Below are 22761 nucleotides of genomic sequence, written 5' to 3' on the forward strand. Positions count from 1 at the left end.
TGTTTCATTTCTTCATACCAAAACTTGCAATATCTATTCATTATAACATGTAATAGAATAATTCCAAAATACAATGAGCTATAACAATATATCTTGAAGATGGTGAGGAGATCTTTGTTATGCATTAAATCTGAGGCTAGAGCTTGAATTTGGATAGCTAAGTTGTTGAAAATTACCTCACCTTTTCTGATCATGCTTCCATTCTGAGAATTCAGATGAACAGTGAAACCATTAATAATGCTGTGATTTCATCTTTGGTAATAGCATATATGGGGGGATTGAGAGGACCAGAACTACAATTGCTATTATTGCTGAATTTTTTGGGGAATTCATTTTTCGGGGGCAAAAAGTAATGTGTTTTCCTTTGCTATTTCAATTTCATAAATTCCTTATCTGAATTATGTAAGGGGGGATTTGTGAAGAGGCAGACAATCTCCCTGATTATTTCCACAAGACTGTGGGGCAAACCAGAATAGCCCTTAATAACACATACTAATTTTCTTTCACTGCTATTCTCATTTCAGGTTCAATGGATCCAAAAGACTTCCTCAGGGAGGCACAGATAATGAAGAATTTGAGGCACCCTAAGCTTATACAGCTCTATGCTGTTTGCACTTTACAGGATCCAATTTATATTGTTACAGAGCTGATGAGACATGGGAGTCTGCTAGAATACCTCCAAAGTGAGTAGAAAACATTTCATTTAGATAGAGTGTGGCAGTCTGCAGTAAAGCAAACACACTGGTATTAAAAAAAAAGGGGAGGAGGGAAGAGAAGAAAGAGAGATGAGCAGATCAATTTAGTGTGATTGGATATGAAACCAGTAATGACTGGCAAGGATTGTACATGGTATGTGTGCATGTGTGTGTGTCCCAAACTACTTAGACTTTGAATGGCATGCTGGGGATGTATACTAAGAAATGATGGGGCAGACAAAAGCTAAAGTAGATTTAATCTTAACAAAATGAAATGAAATAGTCAATATGGTTGTTCCTTCTGCCCCTTCGGTCTCATTTAACATTCTAATTTAGTGGGAATTTTGGAATGGTGTGGCAAAGTCCCTCTCAAAGCTTTGGGAAGGTATGTGAACCCTCTATTGGAGCCTCAATAGCCACTCAAAGATGTCACAAAATGCTCTCCCAAACAAATAAAAATACAAGGTCATTGTTAATTCTACATAGTAAAAACAGTCTTTCTTTGTCTATACATGTCCCAGAAAACCTGAAGAAGATCTCTTTGTCTTTCTTTCTACTATCTGGATGTGCTGTCTCAGAAAGCCTGAAAAATGCTGTGTAAACCTAAACATTTATGGGAAAGGATTTCTAGAAAAAGGATGCAACTTTGCATTTTATTTTTATGTAGATGCCTATCTGTTTGTCTCTGTTTCTGATAACAAATCAAAACTTTATAATATATTAGAAGTATATTAAAGAGTGGACTATCCTCGCAGAAGTCTTTGCTTTGGATCCTCAGTGTATAAAACTAGCTGCTTCGAAGGTATCCAGAAAACTCCATGACTGAGAAAAGGCCCTGACCCAGGCTTTTCTGGTCCATATTGTGTTCTTGAATTCTTCCTCACCGGATGTATCATTTCAGAATGAGATACAGATAGATAAATAGACAGGCAGACAAATAGTTGGATGACAGATGGACAGTTATTTGTGTCTTTGACTCAGTGTTGACTTCTGGTAACTCTCTGGGAGGCGTTCCTGCAGTTTTCTTCGCAAGATACTAGAAGTTGCTTTCCCTTTTCTTCCCGCTAAGGCTGAGAGAAAGTAACTGGTCATCCAGAGGTCTTTGTGCCTAGGCTGTACTAAAACTCACAGTCTCCTAGTTTCCAGCCTGGTGTCTTAACTACTACACTAAACTGTCTCTCTCCCCAGGAGAAGTACTGCACGTGCACACGCCCACATAGGCACACACACCATCTCTCTGAGGTTTAAAGCCAGAATGTGTGTGTGTGTGTGTGCGCACGCACACACTTTTGGGAAAGAGATTGTTTGTATTCTGTTTTTCATCCTAGCCTGGCTATAGATGAGCAATGTTTACAAAACAGCCATGATGAGTCTCAAGCTTCTCATTTCTTCCTTGCCAGCTCTAGTCTTTACATCTTCTATTAAAATAAGTATAGTGGGACTTTACAAGTACAATATGAAGAGAACATGTTATATCCATGGGGATCTACACCAATAAAAAAATTAGTGGGGAAAAGTGGATGCAAATAACATCCTCTCTATAGGTACAAATGCAATTTTCAATAAATTTCAATTTTTTCAAAAAAATATAAAAAAAAAATAAAAAAAAAATAGCAGGGTAGATCCAGTCCCATTTTGACTTGCAATACTAACAGCGGGATATTTTGTACGATGTTCATCAGTTACTTTACCCCAACAAATTCCCTCCCAACTGCATACTACAATAGGACTGTTTTAAGATCCTCTCAATAATTAATGTTCAGTACTGTATAATGTAACTTGACTATAACACCTGATTCTTAAAACCACAAATCCTCATCCGCCTTCCTTCTCACCTCCCAAGCTGTAGTATTACCATGATGGCTGCAGCTGGTTATTCAGCGAATTGGGTGAAGCTGAAGCAAGTCCTGCAATGCTTTCGCTAAAGAGAATTAATGAAATAAACAAATTCTACTGCAGCAGAAAAAAAGGTCAGGGCAAAAAGCAAGTGCACATATCTCAAGGAACAGTAGCAGTCGGCGATTACAATGCCTTCTTTCTGCTACTTAGCCTTTGATATCTGCTGAAACACTTACAGTGCTTGTCAGTCATTTCTATTCTTGTCTCGCAGCTGTTCTACTTTCCTTCAGCAGTTAAAAAACGAAACACAATACAGAACAGTCATCCTGTTGCAACTTTAGTCTGGCTAGGTGAAGAAGGAAAAGGAGCAGTAGACCCTTAATGACAGCCTTGTAGATCAAAACTTTGCCATCTTGTGGACTCTAGGAAGGCTGCTTTTTCCATGGCAGACCCTGCCTTATGGAAAGCCTTTTCTATTGAAGTTTCCACCCTTCTAAGCCTTCTGAAAAGCTTTTAAGACCTAGATGTCTATGGAGATTCTCAGACATCCAAGTCATGGTTTGGAAAAGGTGCTTTTCCAAAAGGAAACTGGACTTTGTTTTTCCTCGAAGACATTTTGCTTCTTATCCAAGAAGTTCTGTTCAGTTCAGTTCAATTCTGAAGAAGCTTCTTAGATCAGGGAGTGAAACATCTTCAAGGAAAAAGAAAATCCAGTTGCCTTTTGAAAAAGTACCTTTGGGATCTTAAGAGACCTGCCTTTTCCTCTAAGTGTTGGGATAAGGTGAGGTGGATGAGAAGATTTAACAAGGGACTGCATGTGGAACCTTAACTCTGCAGCCAGTTTTTAATGTTTATGGTTTTCCTAAATATGTATTTTGTTTTATTAGTGTCTTAATTGTCGATTGGGAACTGCCTAGAGTTGGAGATAGGATGGACAACTGTATAAGAGTTTTAAATAAAATAAATAAAAACCTCCAATAATTTTATTGGACGAGTTTGGAAAATTGGACCCAGCTCTATTACATAATTAGAGTCCGGTCACTTCCCTTTTGCTTTCTAGAGAAGATTGTTGAGAAAGTGGCTACAAAGCTACAAAGGGTGAGTTCCTGCTGGAGTAGCTGTGCTTAACTCTGGCAGGTATGCTAATTGTCTACCATTCAAGAACATAACATCCTGGTAATTGCCACTCTTGTCCTCATCTCTGCAATGAATAGGCAATTATGCTTGTAATGCAGAATGCTATGGTCAGCATCCTGACTGACAGCAAGAGCAGAATTGGCTGCTAGTAGGTTTCCACCAGTGGTGGGTTTCTACCGCTTTGCCCCGTTTGGGTGAACTGGTAGTGGCGCCGGTGGGAGGCTCCGCCCACCCACCCGGATGTCATCACGGACGCTCTGCGCATGTGCAGAAGCGCTGCGTGCAGAAGCGCCATGCGCGAGCGCCCTCACGGTTCTGAACCTGTAGCGAAGGTAAGTGAAAAACACTACTGGTTTCCACATACAAGTCAGGTCCTACATACAGTAGCTTGGAGCCTGGTTACCTGTAAGTCTGTTTATTTCAGGTAGAATCTGTCTGTCCAAGGCCTACTTGTAGACAGTGTTTGTTGAAAGTCATGTCGAGAAGACTATTTTCCCCAACATTCTCCAAATATTCCTTCCTTGTAGATGATGCAGGTTCCAGAATCCGTTTGCCAGAACAGGTAGATATGGCAGCTCAAGTGGCCTCTGGAATGGCTTACCTGGAATCCCAAAATTTCATCCACCGAGATTTGGCAGCAAGGAATGTCCTGGTTGGTGATCACAATGTTTACAAAGTGGCAGATTTTGGACTTGCACGGGTTTTTAAGGTATAATTTTTAAGTTGATGTCTCAGATATTTGGATACTTTAGCTATATTAGACTCAAAAGCCAATATATAATATATATAAATATTATATATATAAAGAGCCGTGGTGGTGCAGTGGTTAGAATGCAGCATTGCAGGCTAATTCTGCCGACTGCCACAGTTCGATCCTGACCGGCTCAAGGTTGACTCAGCCTTCCATTCTTCTGAGATCAGTACAATGAGGACCCAGATCGTTGGGGGCAATATGCTGACTCTGTAAACCACTTAGAGAGGGCTGTAAAGCCCTCTGAAGCAGTGCATAAGTCTAAGTGCTATTGCTATAATTTAAGAATTCATGCCCTAGATCAGTGGCTGCCCTAGATCGGGACTGCCTGCTGCCATCGATAGCCTCCCACCAACCTGTGCGCTCACACAGGGAGGGTCTCCTCAGGGTGTTGTCAGCCAAACAATGTTGGCTGGTGACCCCTAGGGGGAGAGCCTTCTCTGTGGGAGCACCTACCCTCTGGAATGAGCTTCCTCTGGGGTTACGATTACTTCCTGAGCTCCAGACCTTCCGCCATGAACTCAAGACCTTTTTGTTTCACCGCGCAGGGCTGGCCTAATACACTACAGTTTTTTAATTGGGGTCCTTATTATCTTTCAATTATAGTTTTTAAATGGGGTTAGCCAATTTGAATAAGTTTTTTAAAATGTTTTTTTAATTCTATTTATAAAATTGTTTTATGTTGGCTGTAAACCGCCCTGAGTCCTTCAGGAAAAGGGCGGTATAAAAATCAAATCAAATCAAATCATATCAAATAAATAAATAAATAAATAAATAAATAAATAAATAAATAAATAAATAAATAAATAAGTGCTTCTTAAGCTTTTGGCTCTCCTAACCCTCCTCACTTTTAAAAATTATGAAGAACATCAAAGTAGCTTTCCTTTTATGGGTTGTATTTATATTTTATATTTATGATTATATTTATGAATAGTCACCATATTAAACATTAAAATCGATCCATTTATAGAATCATGTAAATAACAACATTAGATGTTAACATAATATTTTTTTCTCTGAATATATCTATCTATCTATCTATCTATCTATCTATCTATCTATCTATCTATCTATCTATCTTTGGTTATTCGGGTTTTCTCCCGCGTAAAATTGGAAGTGTCTTGGCGACGTTTCGACGAAGTCTCATTCGTCATCTTCAGACTTCAGCTTCGTGCTTCTGGGAGCAATGTGTGACTGCAGCTGTTTCTTCCTTTTTAACTGCTAGTGGGGGTTTGAACTGATTGGGTGGGAGCTTGGCTGTGCTCTGATTGGATGGGGTTCTTTTTTTGGTGCTCTGATTGGATGGGGGTGTGTCCTCTTTGGGTGGGGGCTTGACACCTTCATAATCTGGCCACACGGGAAAGAAAAACTTGAAAACTTCCTCACACACCTCAATAGCCTACACCCCAAAATACAGTTCACCATGGAAACAGAAGTTAACAACCAACTTCCCTTCCTAGATGTCTTAGTCTACAGGAAACCCAATGGCTCCCTAGGACACACCATCTACCAGAAGAAAACACACACAAACCGCTATCTGCACGCACTCTCACACCACCACCCAGCACAGATCAACTCCGTAGCCAAGACACTCATCTCCAGAACAAAACGCTTAGCTGACGAACAACACCTAAAAACCGAACTACACACTCTCACTAACGTACTAACATCCAATGGATTCCAGAGAAATAAGATTACCAAACTAATCCAAAAGAACCCCCTCTAAAATCCAAGACAGAGAATAAGAAAACGGCACAGCCCCCCTCCCATATATAAAAGGCACCACAGACAGAATCAGCAAGATCCTCCACAAACACAACATCAAGACAGCATTCTGCACAAACCGAAAAATATCCACCATCCTAAGAAACCCCAAAGACAAAATTGAGTTAGAAAATCAAGGAGTATATGAAATCCCATGCACCGCCTGCCCCACCACATACATTGGACAAACCAACAGAAGAATAAGTGCACGCATTGAAGAACACAAGAACTCATTCAAAAGAGGAACCAACTTCTTCCTGGTCCAACACCTTAAAGCCACAGGACACGATATTGACTTTAAAAGACCAGAACTATCGCCAAAACTGAACACTTTAACAACAGAATAATCAGAGAAGCCATCGAGATAAACGCCCACACAGCATGAACAAACGAGATGATACCTCCGCCTACCAGCCATTTGGAAACCTGCCCTTATTGACAAACGTGTCCCTAACACGAGGAATGACACCAGACCCACACTCACGAGGTCCACACAGGATGTCACCACCACATCCACCCAGAAAGCAGACCCAAACCCACACTGATCATGAAGCACGACCAAGGACCAGAAGCCAGACCGCAGCTGCAACATTAGCCATTTCAAACCCCTCCAATCCATACATGCAGCAGACTGACACCCACTGTGAAGATGTGCACGACCACGAACACGAAGCCAAACAACAGCTGTGCAGCTCACCAGCTCAAATCCCCTGCAGCTCAGACTAATCTGAGCACAACCAAGCCCCCACCCAAACAGGACACACCCCAGCCAATCAGAGCACAAAAACCCCATCCAATCAGAGCACAGCCAAGCTCCCACCCAATCAGTTCAAACCCCACTAGCAGTTAAAAGGAAGAAACAGCTGCAATCACACATTGCTCCCAGAAGCACAGCTGAAGCCTGAAGATGACGAATGAGACTTCGTCGAAACGTCGCCAAGACACTTCAATTTTACGTGGAGAAAACCCGAATAACCAAAGACCTACATACAAACACCACGAAAACCTCAGAAAACATATATATATATATATATATATATATATATATATATATATATATATATATATATATATATATATATATATATATATATATATATATAAAGAAAAGTAACAAGAAGAGTGACTGGTTTTAACTTTTGGCAAATATCTTCAATATCTGGCAAATAATTTTGATTTCAATGACACATGAGAAAGTCTTAAAGGAACCTTCCCCCAATTAAGGGGCATGCATAAGCGCACAAACGTGCCTACCGTTCCTGTCCTATTGTTTTTCTTTTCTTCTTCCTATATATATATAAATGCTTATACCTCCTTATATTTACTCATATATGTGTTTATATACTATATAATCTTTTTTTATGTGATACCTACATATATTGTTGTGACAAAATAAATAAATAAATAAAATAAATTGTCCTCACCTACACTTTAAGAAACACCACCCTAAATGATACAGCATCTGCAAATGTGGTATTTAAGAATAGAATTGCTTTACGCAGAGGCAGCATCTATATAGGGTGACTAATTTTGGGGATAAAGAACCATAATCATTGTAGTGGAATTTCCAGCATAAGAACCAGCTGCTTGGCTGTAGCTAGAGAAAAGGCTATGTTTGGAAATCACAGCGAGACACAATTCTAATTTACCATGAAATGTAGTGTTTTACCTTGCTCAGTTTCTCTTAGCTGGATTTTTCTGACAGCAGCAATGGCTAAATAAAAACTCCTTCTGTGATTTGTTTAGCGTGCACTTTTAGAACACTGACTGCTCATTCCTTGATCTGCTGCACCTCCTGCTGATGTGCTGACTTGTGAAAGGGCAAGAGGTTGTGAGTTGATTTCCGTAGATTGGCTTTTTTGCTTTAGGCTTGTTTGGGATTAGGTGCTGTCTGGAACCAGCAAATCAAGACAATATACTACAGAAAACTTGTAGGTGGATTACTGTAGGTTCAAGCGGCAGCATTGGCAGCATTTATGATGCGATCTGCGTGAGACCTTTCAGAGATAAAGATATCGGTTTCAGCTTTGGTGAGGATCCTATCTGAGATGTTATGCACTGTTTGTTTCATGTGTTGCTGTGAGGGTGGAGGGGTTTGTTTCTGGCGTTCTTGTAGTCTTCGGAGTTTGTTGGTGTGCGTGTCTGTCTTGAGGGTGGTCTGTGTTTCGGCTCTCCAGATGGCAAGTTGTTTGGATTTGTCCCAAAGTTTGGATTTGTCCCAAACTCCAAGACCCTGCATACAAGCCCCTAAACACAGACCCCACCACCTACCTAGAAAAAACCACTAGATCCAAAATAAAAGCCTCCCCCATCAGCGAAGAAATCCAACAAAGAATCATTCCCAGAGAGAAATCATCCAGATGCCCTAAGCTCTATGGCCTCCCCAAGATACACAAAGAAGGAACCCCACTCAGACCCATAGTCAGCTCCATAGGCTCACCTCTACAAAACCTAGCCAAATTTCTCGCCAAACAACTACAGCCCTATGCAGAATCCATCACCTCACACGTAAAAAACTCATTCCAGTTCATAGAGATCATAAAGAAACAAAACTTACAGCCCAGCGACCTACTCGTGAGCTTTATTTATTTTATTTTATTTATTTTATTATTCGAATTTATATACCGCCCTATCTCCCAAAGGACTCAGGGCGGTTCACAGGCATATAAAACATCAATATCAATATACAAATTAAAATAATCCTTAAAAAACTTATTCTAGCGCCCGAATTATTAAAAATAGAAATATAAATATCAAATATAAAATATTAAAATCAATTTAAAACCCCTCTAACTTTAAAAATCTAAGCCAGTCCTGCACAGATGAATAAATGTGTCTTAAGCTCGCGACGGAAGGTTCGAAGGTCAGGAAGTTGATGGAGTCCTGGGGGGAGTTCGTTCCAGAGGGTGGGAGCCCCCACAGAGAAGGCCCTTCCCCTGGGCGTCGCCAAACGACACTGCCTAGCTGACGGCACCCTGAGGAGTCCCTCTCTGTGAGAGCGCACGGGTCGGTGAGAGGTATCTGGTCGCAGTAGGCGGTCCCGTAGATAACCCAGCCCTATGCCATGGAGCGCTTTAAAGGTGGTCACCAAAACCTTGAAGCGCACCCGGAAGGCCACAGGTAGCCAGTGCAGCCTGCGCAGGGGCTTTGATGTCATATCCCTCTTCACCCAAGTGCCAATCAAAGAAGCCTTGACAGCTATCCAAAACAAATATAACCCCCCCAAGCACATCCTAGATCTGACCAACCACTGCCTATCCAACACATACTTCATCTACAATGGACAAAAATACAAACAAGTAGAAGGAGCACCCATGGGATCACCCCTCTCACCTGTCATTGCCAATCTCTACATGGAACACTTTGAAACCCAGCTCTAGAAAAATCTGATCACAAACCCAAACTCTGGCTCAGATATGTAGACGATACCTTCATAATCTGGCCACACGGGAAAGAAAAACTTGACAGTCTCATTCGTCATCTTCAGGCTTCAGCTTCGTGCTTCTGGGAGCAATGTGTGACTGCAGCTGTTTCTTCTTTTTTAACTGCTAGTGGGGGTTTGAACTGATTGGGTGGGAGCTTTGCTGTGTTCTGATTGGATGGGGTTTTTTTTTTGGTGCTCTGATTGGATGGGGGTGTGTCCTCTTTGGGTGGGGGCTTGACACCTTCATAATCTGGCCACACGGGAAAGAAAAACTTGAAAACTTCCTCACACACCTCAATAGCCTACACCCCAAAATACAGTTCACCATGGAAACAGAAGTTAATAACCAACTTCCCTTCCTGGATGTCTTAGTCTACAGAAAACCCAATGGCTCCCTAGGACACACCATCTACCAGAAGAAAACACACACAAACCGCTATCTGCACGCACTCTCACACCACCACCCAGCACAGATCAACTCCGTAGCCAAGACACTCATCTCCAGAACAAAATGCTTAGCTGATGAACAACACCTAAAACCCGAACTGGACACTATCACTAACGTACTAACATCCAATGGATTCCAAACAAATAAGATTACCAAGCTAATCCAAAAAGAACCCCCCACTAAAATCCAAGACAGAGAACAAGAAAACGGCACAGCCCTCCTCCCATATATAAAAGGCACCACAGACAGAATCAGCAAGATCCTCCACAAACACAACATCAAGACAGCATTCTGCACAAACAGAAAAATATCCACCATCCTAAGAAACCCCAAAGACAAAATTGAGTTAGAAAATCAAGGAGTATATGAAATCCCATGCACCGCCTGCCCCACCACATACATTGGACAAACCAACAGAAGAATAAGTGCACGCATTGAAGAACACAAGAACTCATTCAAAAAAGAGGAACCAACTTCTTCCTGGTCCAACACTTTAAAGTCACAGGACATGATATTGACTTTAAAAGACCAGAACTATCGCCAAAACTGAACACTTTAACAACAGAATAATCAGAGAAGCCATTGAGATAGAAAACGCCCACACAGCATGAACAAACGAGATGATACCTCCGCCTACCAGCCATTTGGAAACCTGCCCTTATTGACAAAGCGAGTCCCTAACACGAGGAATGACACCAGACCCACACTCACGAGGTCCACACAGGATGTCACCACCGCACATCCACCCAGAAAGCAGACCCAAACCCACACTGATCATGAAGCACGACCAAGGACCAGAAGCCAGACCGCAGCTGCAACATTAGCCATTTCAAACCCCTCCAATCCATACATGCAGCAGACTGACACCCACTATGAAGATGTAGCACGACCACAAAGCCAAACAACAGCTATGCAGCTCACCAGCTCAAATCCCCCTGCAGCACAGACTAGACTGAGCACAACCAAGCCCCCACCCAAACAGGACACACCCCCAGCCAATCAGAGCACAAAAAAACCCCATCCAATCAGAGCACAGCCAAGCTCCCACCCAATCAGTTCAAACCCCCACTAGCAGTTAAAAAGGAAGAAACAGCTGCGATCACACATTGCTCCTAGAAGCACGAAGCTGAAGCCTGAAGATGACGAATGAGACTTAAACGTCGCCAAGACACTTCCAATTTTACGGAGAAAACCCGAACAACCAAAGACCTATATATATATATATATATATATATATATATATATATATATATATATATATATATATATATATATATATATATATATATCTCAAATCCCCCTGCAACTCAGACTAATCTGAGCACAACCAAGCCCCCACCCACAGGACATACCCCTAGCCAATCAGAGCACAAAAAACCCCATCCAATCAGAGCACAGCCAAGCTCCCATCCAATCAGTTCAATTCCCCCACTAGCAGTTAAAAAAGAAGAAACAGCTGCAATCACACATTGCTCCCAGAAGCATGAAGCTGAAGCCTGAAGATGAAGAATGAGACTTCATCGAAACGTCGCCAAGACACTTCCAATTTTACGTGGGAGAAAACCCGAATAACCAAAGACCTACATACAAACACCCGCGAAAACCTCAGAAAACATATATATATATATATATTAATATATATATATATATATATATATATATATATATATAAATATATATATATATATATATATAAAGAAAAGTAACAAGAAGAGTGACTGGTTTTAACTTTTGGCAAATATCTTCAATATCTGGCAAATAATTTTGATTTCAATGACACATGAGAAAGTCTTAAAGGAACCTTCCCCCAATTAAGGGGCGTGCATAAGCGCACAAACGTGCCTACCGTTCCTGTCCTATTGTTTTTCTTTTCTTCTTCCTATATATATATAAATGCTTATACCTCCTTATATTTACTCATATATGTGTTTATATACTATATAATCTTTTTTTATGTGATACCTACATATATTGTTGTGACAAAATAAATAAATAAATAAAAAAATTGTCCTCACATACACTTTAAGAAACACCACCCTAAATGATACAGCATCTGCAAATGTGGTATTTAAGAATAGAATTGTTTTACGCAGAGGCAGCATCTATATAGGGTGACTAATTTTGGGGATAAAGAACCATAATCATTGTAGTGGAATTTCCAGCATAAGAACCAGCTGCTTGGCTGTAGCTAGAGAAAAGGCTATGTTTGGAAATCACAGCGAGACACAATTCTAATTTACCATGAAATGTAGTGTTTTACCTTGCTCAGTTTCTCTTAGCTGGATTTTTCTGACAGCAGCAATGGCTAAATAAAAACTCCTTCTGTGATTTGTTTAGCGTGCACTTTTAGAACACTGACTGCTCATTCCTTGATCTGCTGCACCTCCTGCTGATGTGCTGACTTGTGAAAGGGCAAGAGGTTGTGAGTTGATTTCCGTAGATTGGCTTTTTTGCTTTAGGCTTGTTTGGGATTAGGTGCTGTCTGGAACCAGCAAATCAAGACAATATACTACAGAAAACTTGTAGGTGGATTACTGTAGGTTCAAGCGGCAGCATTGGCAGCATTTATGATGCGATCTGCGTGAGACCTTTCAGAGATAAAGATATACTGGTAGATATTCAGCAAAATAATGTTTATATTTGTCCAGGCTGCCTTGGACCCTGTAAGATGGAATCACTCCCTCCCAAATTTATCTTTTTGTTCTTATTTTGATTACAAAGAATTAGCAACTTTAACAATAGCTTAAATTAAAAGTGACCCTAACCCTAACCCAAACTGATTCATTTTAAAATGAAATGAATCTGCATTTTCAATTGGATGGATTCATACTTTTAAACTGATGTGGATAAAAGTAGGTTTGCTTCTTTTTGGAATTAAAATTTGGAGGTATCTGATTTGGTTTTATCCATCAGATTGATCTCATGATTTCATTATAATATTGGATTCAGGTGAATGGTTTTATCAAACTGCCTTCACATTAATGTTTTGGATTAAATATTTGCATTGCATATATTTCTGTGAATTGATTATGTACCCTAGAAAGTAGAGAGACCAAACCAGAGGCAACCAATTTGCCTTAACATGATATACAAATGCAGTCATAATTTTAAAAGGCACGCTGAAGTAATAGCGAGATCTTCATGGTGAATCTGTATTGTATTGTATTGCATTGTATTGTAATATAAGGAAAAAAAAGAATATATAGCATTACTATTTCTGAAACTCAGAGCAATATCAACTGAGAAAGGAAGCAGGATGACCTCAGGAAAAAATAATCTAGTATATAATTAAATAATGTTCCATTTATTCTTCAGATTCTGTCAGCTCACTTCACCTAAATTAATTGGTGCCACTATGAACAAATATATTAATTTGCACTTCTTGGAGTCAGCTTTTTAAATCCTGGAACTGTTTAAGGGATGATGATCAAAGTCAGTGTTTTGTTGGTGCCTGTAATTAATCACAAAACAAAGGTTCTGAATGCATTAGTTCTTGCTGTCACCTTGTTGTCTTGCTAAAGGCTTCACATGAGTTCTGTGCCCTGCTGCCAACAGGTAGCTTGCACTGCTGTCACTGATAGATTCAGGACTCACAAGTAATAAGCCCCAGTTAATCATGGCCAAATTGATGTTGCATGGATACTTGACGAAACAAGGGCTAGGAATTAAGGGACAAAAATTCTACCTAGCTGGTTCAGGTTGTCAGGGAACATCAGCTAACAATCAACAAGCAGTTTCTGTGTAATGATTACTGGGATTATGTAAATGTTAGAAAATGAAAAAAAAAATAGTGGAAATGGATATATCTGGCTATTTATCATATTGTTTCTTGTTTGCATAAAATAGGTAGAGAATGAAAATGTCTACGAAGCCAAACACGAAACGAAGCTTCCAGTGAAATGGACGGCTCCTGAAGCAATTCGCTCTAATAGGTTTAGCATTAAGTCTGATGTTTGGTCTTTTGGAATACTCCTTTTTGAAATAATCACTTATGGAAAAATGCCTTATGCAGGTGAGTGCTTTGTTTGAAAATAATGCTTTCAACTTTTTTTTTTTTGGGTGAGACCTCATCACTTTTCTTCAGTTGATGGGAAAGGTTAATAAAACTTTACAATTTTCTGTGTGGAAGAGAAACTCTTGGATAATCTATGCAGCAATTGTAAATGCCGTACCATCTACTAAACTAAATAGCACCACTAATCTCAAACAATTAAAATTTTGCTAGATTTATTTTTACATCTACTGTATTTACCTGCTGCCTCTTCCAAAGTTTCTAAGCAGCTTATATCAATAAAATAATAAAACTATAAACCTGTAAACAAGATCTTCAGCTAAATTAGCGCATTATTATCCAAAACTGCTGGTTATCATTTATATGACATCCTCTGCTAAATTTTCTGAGAAATATCATCTTTTATACCTTTGCTGAAAGATAAATAGGTACGAGTCTGACCTGAATGAGAGGCATGAGCTATTAAAGAGCATGGGACTGCAATCGAGAAGGCTAGTCTTTGTGTTCCCTTTGAGACCTGAAACAAGAGAGATGAATGGATGTGCTCTAAGCCAGCATATTTGGGGCAATTTTACTGGAGCAGGTGAACTAGCAACTAGCAACCAGGACTGGGCCTGGAAACCTATGGGGACCAATGTAGCTGCTACAATTTAGAAGCTACACAGCATCAGCTTTCATCCGTCAGCAAATTAGCACCTGCCTTGTCAAATTCCATGTAGCTAGAAAGGAAAGACTACAGAAGAACAACACATTTCAGGAAGGTATCTTAACACTAGCCTGGGGCAAATGAAGAATCTTGAAAACTCTAATAATCATTCCCCAGCTTCAGTTATAATGAGGTAACTGAAGTAGAGTTCCTTTGAAGCATTTTTCCACAAGATCTTTTGCAATCTGGACTAAATTGCCTTTTCTGAGATTCAACCTCCATTGCACAAAGAATTCTTACTGCGGTCAGCATATACAACCACAAAGTTCCATTCCTCCACCCCCCCGCCCCCAAGTTCCTTGTCCAGTAATCCTAAAAGAAAAGCTTCAGTTTTCAATTTTATGTTCATTTTAAGAATCTTTTGCGTTGTAACATGGATCTGGTCTCAATATTTCTTTGCTTTATCACAAATCCACCAGATGATAAAAAGCACCTTCTTCAGAATTACATTTCCAACATACAGTTCAACGACTTTATACAACTTTGAGAATTTATCAGGTTTTAGTTATCAGTGATAAAATGGTTTTCATCTTAACTTGGAGTTCATTTCTTGGACTGATTTATATTTTGATGCTGACTGATGTGTGTTTGCTAGTATCAGATTCTGCTGAGAATTACAGAAGAAGGAGGGGTCCTGTTACAGGTCACCTTTAATAACTATCAGTGTTGTTTCTGTCCCTTGCCCATGCAAAACGTCACTGGCCTTATTGCTATGGTGTATGTTCAAAACTTCACTTAAACATAAGAATATTTACTCCTTGTTTTGCACAGTGTCACTCCAATCATCAGCTGTAGCATTTCTTCTACAAAGAACAACCTTTGATTGACACCTGGGGAGGGAGGCTCAAGAGCTATCCTGCAAATGCCTTTTGCCTCTGAATTCCAAAGATTATCTATGCACTCAAAAAAAAACGGCTGACCAAATTGCAGGAAACTCCCCTAGTCCCTGCTGAAAACAATAGAATCCATAAGATGTCCAGGAGATAGCATCTAAATAGCCCCACTGAGTTGAGCCAGGTTTTACAGGATACCTATTTTCTCATACGAGATCTGGGATCTGATATATTTTTATACTTACAATATTTAAATTTTTTGTTAATCAGAAAAATACCCTATAGATATATAAACACAATGTTCATTATGGAATCCGCTCACTATTGTGCACAGTTGTTCAGTCATCCCACCACCTAAAATGATTCGTGTTCCCAATCTTGCCTTATGTCGTCTGCTATGGTTGTTAATAATTCTAAGTCAAGTTTTAGTTATTGTTTATGGATTAAGCCAGAATCCCCTGGTTCATACATAATTCTAAGCCCTGGGAGCTGTATTCATATATTGCAAGAATCATAAGTATTTGCAGGGGGAGTGGTAGAAGGGAGTCAAGTGTAAAAAAAACCCCATTGAGATAGTGTAAGATCAATCCCCAGGCTTATGTACTTGTGTTTGATACAAGAACAGAAATATGAATGCCTAGGGGTTACACTGTGACATGCAATGCACATTTTTTGTCATTGGTTTATGAAAGATACCTATTGTGTCAAGTCCCCCCCCCCCAAATCAAATAAAAGGAAAACATTAGTGTCATGCTCTGTCTGAGTCCAGACAATATTTGGTTCATAGAAGCAATGCTGGTTCTACCATTAGGCAAACTGATCACTTCAGGAGCTTCTGGATAATTTTCTTAGCATCCTTACAATAAACCGGGAGAGATTTCTATCATTTCAGCAAAGGCAGCAATATTTCTCAATATTAAAGTTATATGATCCCTTTGGGAAGCCCAAAACTCTCAATGTGAGTTTTTCCATGATTTTAGCAATTTGCCAAACTAAAAATTAAATTTAAATGGGTAGAATTATTTCTTGCATTAAAGATACTAACTCGCAGGGATGCTAGAAAACAATAGGGTCTTGTGCAAAAGAATGCATCCTTGAGAATGCATCATCTTCCCAATTTATTTCAAGTTAGCATGTTTATGATGCATAATTGCTAATCTTCTCAAACTACATCGTAGGTCTGTTGGGTTTTCAAGTGCTCCAGAAACTGGATCAAGGATACAGAATCCCCCAACCAGCTAATTGTCCTCTAGAGTTGTACAACACTATGCTGCAATGTTGGAACGCCGAACCCAAAGAACGACCAACCTTTGAAACGTTGCATTGGAGATTGGAAGATTATTATGACATGGATTCCACATCTTATGCAGATGCAAATACTTTTGTACGTTGAATGAATACATGTTGTTACTGCTCAAGAACAACTTTCCTTTAGGAATTTTTAAAAATCATTTCAAGTCAGCGTTGTAGAATGAAGGAAAATCTCCCTGTGTACATGTGTATGTGTGTGTGTGTGGACAGGTCCATATATGCACACACACACACACACACACCCCTACTCTGTGCAATGGGACTGGAAGAAAGAAAGCCTTTTCTCTAAGAGTAATGCATTTGTTAGGCTATTACATGCTACATCAAACAAAAGCTGCTATTTTCACCAAAGTAACTGTGAGATCAATCTAACCTCAGAGTAGATAAAAGGTGAGCTTAAAATAGTGGCGAATGCCAAGGAATGTGTGTTTATTAAAATCTGTGACATTACGCCACTGTCTTGATGGCAGTCATTGGTACTGTAAAATTAAGAAAACTGATATAGGTAGGATCTTTCCCCCTCCCCTGCTGTACAATGAGGTTATTCTTCTATTTATTATCTGAACAAGAAATAGCAAAGAACATAAATCATAAACAGCTGCCTCACAAAAGACATTTAACACTACTTTTAATACTTCAGAATGATTATGCGTTATTCTCCAGATTCCACAAGTAATCTGTTAAATCACATTGATTTGTTTTTATGAAAGCATGTGATTGTGCTTTCGGATAGCCTATCCATAAAAACACTTTTGTCTCCTGTACTTTCCCCCACTTTTCTATACAGATTCTACAGCTACAATTCTGGCCACGCTGAATTAGAATCTGGGATTGCACCCATGCAATGGATATATATTTACTTTAGAAAAAAAAAGAGAGAGTATACTTTGGGGAAACACAATCTACACAAATAATGGGCTTCTTCAAACAGTATCTGTTTTGCAGTCAAGTGATGAGCTTCAGTTTATAAATATAGCCTTTGTAATTTTATAACAACCAAATATTACACAGTTATATGTGAGATCCAGACTGAGCCCACTGCAATAGAATGCTAGTTTCTACTTCTTTTAACAGACTCTGAATAGGGATCAGCTGCTTCCAAGCAATGATTTCAAATAATTCTGTCAACCAATTTTCTGATGTGGATTTCTGTTTTTATTTGTCTGATCATGGACCACAATACTGATTGTATTGGGGCCACTCCAGGGGTGAAATCTAAAAATTTTCCCTACTAGTTCTGAGGGCATGGCTTAATTGGTGGGTGTGGCTTGTGGTCAGATGACTGGGTGGGTGTGTCCAATAACAATAAATAATAACAATAATTAACAAAGTATAAAAAACAATAAGAGGTACCAAAAACCAACTTTCACACTTTACACACACACACAACACAACACAACTGACACACACAATGTAAAAGCAGCTGCACTTCACACTTCACACAGCCACAAAAAGCTCAAAAACCAACTTTCATACTTTACACACACACAACTCACACACACACACACACACACACACACACAAAATGCCATATACAGCTTTCTGAGATTTTGTGTGTTTGTGTTGTTAGAGTGAAACACTACAAAAACACACCAAATCTCAGAAAGCTGCACAAATATTTTATTTTATTATTATTAATAATAATAATAATAATATTTTAATTTGTATACCGCCCTTCTCTCGAAGGACTCAGGGTGGTTTACAGCCAAAATAAAATACAGCAACACATACAATACTAAAAACAAACATTAAAAAACTTATTAAATTTGGCCCAATATTAAAATACAAGTAACCCTAAAAATTAGTAAAAATTTTAAACCAGCTAAATCAGCTAAACAATTAAAATTAAAATTCAAGCCAGTCCAGCAAGACGAAATAAATAAGTCTTAAGTTTGCGGCGAAAGGTCCGGAGGTCAGGTATTTGTCAGAGTCCAGGGGGAAGCTCGTTCCACAGTGTAGGAGCCCCCAGAGAGAAGGCTCTTCCCCTGGGGGCCGCCAGTCGACATTGCTTGGCTGACGGCACCCTAAGGAGTCCCTCTCTGTGAGAACGCACAGGTCGCTGGGAGATACAAGATGGCAGTAGGTGGTCCCGTAAATATCCCGGTCCTAAGCCATGGAGCGCTTTAAAGGTGGTAACCGATACCTTGAAGCGCACCCAGAAGACAACAGGTAGCCAGTGCAGTCTGCGCAGGATGGGTGTTACATGGGAGCTCCGAAACGCTCCCTCTATCACCCACGCAGCTGCATTCTGGACTAACTGGAGCCTCCGAGTGCTCTTCAAGGGGAGCCCCATGTAGAGAGCATTGCAGTAATCCAAGCGAGAGGTAACAAGAGCATGAGTGACTGTGCATAGGGCATCCTGGTCCAGGAAGGGGTGCAACTGGCGAATCAGGCGAACCTGATAAAAAGCTCTCCTGGAGACGGTCGTCAAGTGATCTTCAAACGACAACTGTCCATCCAGGAGAACGCCCAAGTTGCGCACCCTTTCCATCGGGGCCAATGATTCGCCCCCAACAGTCAGCCGCAACTGCAGCTGACTGTACCGGGGTGCCGGCATCCACAGCCACTCCGTCTTGGAGGGATTAAGCTTGAGCCTGTTCCTCCCCATCCAGACCCGTATGGCTTCCAGACACCGGGACAGTACTTTGATAGCTTCGTTGGGGTGGCCTGGGGTGGAAAAGTACAGCTGCGTATCATCAGCGTACAGTTGGTACCTCACCCCAAAACCACTGATAATCTCACCCAGCGGCTTCATATAGATGTTGAACAGGAAAGGCGAGAGAATTGACCCCTGCGGCACCCCACACATGAGGCGCCTCGGGGTCAATCTCTGCCCCCCCTGCCAACACTGTCTGCGACCGGTCAGAGAGATAGGAGGAGAACCACCGATAAACGGTGCCTCCCACTCCCAAACTCCCCAGCCGGCACTCTAGACCTGATTTTTATCTCTGGCCAGTGGTCGAATGATCTGATTTTAAATGATTTAAAATTGTCGAGCCTTTGTCATGGTCGGATCATTCTCTTCAAAATCTCTTTATTTTATTGTGGACTTCAAATCCCAGAGTTCCTCAGCCAGCAAAGCCAGCCAGTTGATCACAGAGGAAATAGATTAGCTAAGCGATTGATTCTGTCTGGCTGAAACTGAAACTGCTTTCGGGCTAGAAAAAGAGCCATGCGTTCATCAGTAATCAGGTAAGTGCCTTAGAATCTCTACTCTTACTTGTAGAAAACATGTTTTCTACAAGTAAGAGTACAAGTAAGGTTCTGCTGATGAGGAACTCAGGTGAGATCCCCAGAGGAGACTTTAATTTTTTTTTTAAAGTTTAAACTCTCTGCCGATCTCAGCTGAGGGGCGGGATCCTCAAAGGCTTTTTTTTACTTTTAAAGGCATGTTTTGGCTGAAGCAAAACCGGCTTTTAAAAGTAAAAAAAAACAACCCTCTGCAGATGGTGCAGCTCAGCAGAGGCGGGGGGTAGGTGGGCGGTGCCAGAGATTTTTGCTACTGGTCCTCCGAACCAGCAGCTGCCATCACTACCGGATCGCGCGAGACGGTCTGATCCGGGAGCATTTCACCCCTGGGCCACTCATCCTTTTTATGAAATGCCTACTTGAAGTTGTTAGATTGTACTTCTAGGAATGTGGAAAGAATCTAATGTAAAACGTTGGCATGTTAAATAAAACTCCAGATAGAGTTACTGTTTGGTTAGACGTCTAGCTTATTTTTTTCTTCATTGCGTATTCTTTTAGTTTGCTTTATTGAGAACCACAATGCCAGTTATCTTTGGCAAATCATTTTCTATATATGGTAAATCCAGTGAGACTATGAAACTACTATCTGACACTAAAAGAGAAAGTATATTATACTGTACGTAGCATAGCATGCAATGAGATCGTGTTTAACTTCTGCAGATATTATCAATGATCAACTTGCATTTTGAAAGCATCCCCCTTTGATATGGTTAAAAATATTCATTTGCAGTAAAAATAAAGTATAGACTGAAATCTTCGTCTCAAATTGGTTACATTTATTTTTTGCAATAACTTTATACGAAATGATTCTTTTATGATGCACAAATCTCCTCTAAGTGTAATATCATTCAATGAACTTGATTTCTGAAGCCAAGGTTCTACATTTCAGGTTTTTTTACTGGGGTCACCGGGAAAAAAATTACACCAGTCAGTTATCTGGAGATGGACGAGACTATTCAGTTCAATGGCAGTGCAGAGAAGGTGGCATAATACCAGTGAAGCCATTATCTATGAACAAAAAATGTCACTGATTTGCTTTGTTTCTTTTCCGCTAGGAAAGGTACCACCATCTGCAACTGCATATTCAGATTTATTCCATTCTAAGAAAAAAAAATTGTCATCCATTCTCAATATTGTATCAAAGAAATGTATTTATTTGGCAGTGAGGAACTGCTTATAAAAATGTAGCCTTACTCACATAAATAGTTGCATGCACTCGTGCTATATTTTATTTCGGGAGTAAACAAAACGCTTTGTTTCTGTCCTTGATGGGCTAGAACATATGTAAATGAAAAGATGTAAGCACCATTAACCAACACAATTGTGTAACGGATGGTGAATGAATGATGCAGGAGAGGTAAAGGGATTCTAATAAAAATCTAAAGATAGGTCGACATTTCTAAAAAAAATATAACAAAACAAGACTTCTATTATATATTTCCCGTTGGAGAAAAAAGCTTTCCAGATTTTTCTCCAAATATTCTGTCTCAGTTTTGTATTTCCCACCCAAATGGTCCTGGAATGAAGCTAAATTTCTAGCATTAAGTGAATTTGAGTGGCCAGGCTGTCAACAAAGTTACCTGGCTCTTTGACCATTCTAAGCTGTGGTTTGTTTTTTTTTAACCTTGGTTGATTGAAAAGCCACAGAGATTTAGTTCATAAAACATGCTAAAGGACACCTAAATAACCCACATTATGATTTAATCTTAATGAGGTGTATGAACTTGTTGGAAGAAGTATCCATCTGGTTCAGTTCCAAACTGGGAGAAAGACATTGGAAACATGGAGGCTGATTGGAAAGATGGTTTAATGATGAACAGAGCCACCAGTGTTTATGGTTCTGGTGCAGCTGACAAAATGGAGTTAAGAGTGTGGTTTTTTTAAGTACCTTCTTTGGGCTTTGCACTTGAATTCCCTCTTTCTGTGCAAGAACATGTCTTCTATTGGCTGTTGCCAGATTCCTATGGGGTCATGTAGGGGTCATAGCTGGCTTTATAGGCAAAAGAGGAAATGCTAATCCTAGGTGTTTGTCTGAGCTAATCTGGTCAACCTCTGACATATTGTTTACCAGTTCCAAGGTTTCTGTGACTTAAAGTTTGGACTGCCCTCGAGATGCAATGAAGAGTCTTATGTTCTGAAAGGGTCTTGGGCAATTCCAATTGTGGCTAATGACTTTCATCCTGTGTTGGATCTTGGGTGAGGGGCTGCTTCTAATCCTATCACCTTCTTTTGTTGCAACTTTGCTGCAAGCAGTTTCAAAATATCCTGCCTTGAATGGATTTCAGCCTGTAGTATGCTTTGCTTTGCTTATGAATAGATCCATCTTGATGGTTGGCTTCTTCTTTCAGTAAGATCTTTATCTCTTAAGTGCTGACATCTGCTGTGGGCTATTAAGAAAAAGTGGGGGCTGCTTTCTGCCTCTAACAAAACATGTTTCTTCTTTTCTCCCTTTGGGGAAATATAATATTCTGCCTTTTTAATATTCCTCAAAATATTTCATTCTTCTAGGAGGGGAAGGGGCTTCCCACAAACCCATCTGTTGCAGCTGCTATCTACAAAACTAAAACCTAACAGATCTTAGAAAGAAAACAA

At 40.0% G+C, this 22761-nt stretch overlaps 1 protein-coding gene across 1 annotated transcript in view; it reads left to right on the forward strand.

Annotated features, from left to right (window-relative positions):
• FRK (fyn related Src family tyrosine kinase) overlaps positions 1 to 17175 on the forward strand; it is a 93513-nt gene extending 76338 nt beyond the window's left edge. The window contains exons 5-8 of the mRNA XM_058173623.1: positions 525 to 683; positions 4199 to 4380; positions 13905 to 14070; positions 16788 to 17175. Coding sequence (XP_058029606.1) covers positions 525 to 683; positions 4199 to 4380; positions 13905 to 14070; positions 16788 to 17002 — 722 coding nt within the window. The 3' untranslated portion in view covers positions 17003 to 17175. The remainder of the gene's footprint in view (positions 1 to 524; positions 684 to 4198; positions 4381 to 13904; positions 14071 to 16787) is intronic.
• Positions 17176 to 22761: the final 5586 nt, after the last annotated feature.

This window comes from Ahaetulla prasina, chromosome 1, assembly GCF_028640845.1.
Source record: "Ahaetulla prasina isolate Xishuangbanna chromosome 1, ASM2864084v1, whole genome shotgun sequence".
Taxonomy (NCBI): Eukaryota; Metazoa; Chordata; class Lepidosauria; order Squamata; family Colubridae; genus Ahaetulla; species Ahaetulla prasina.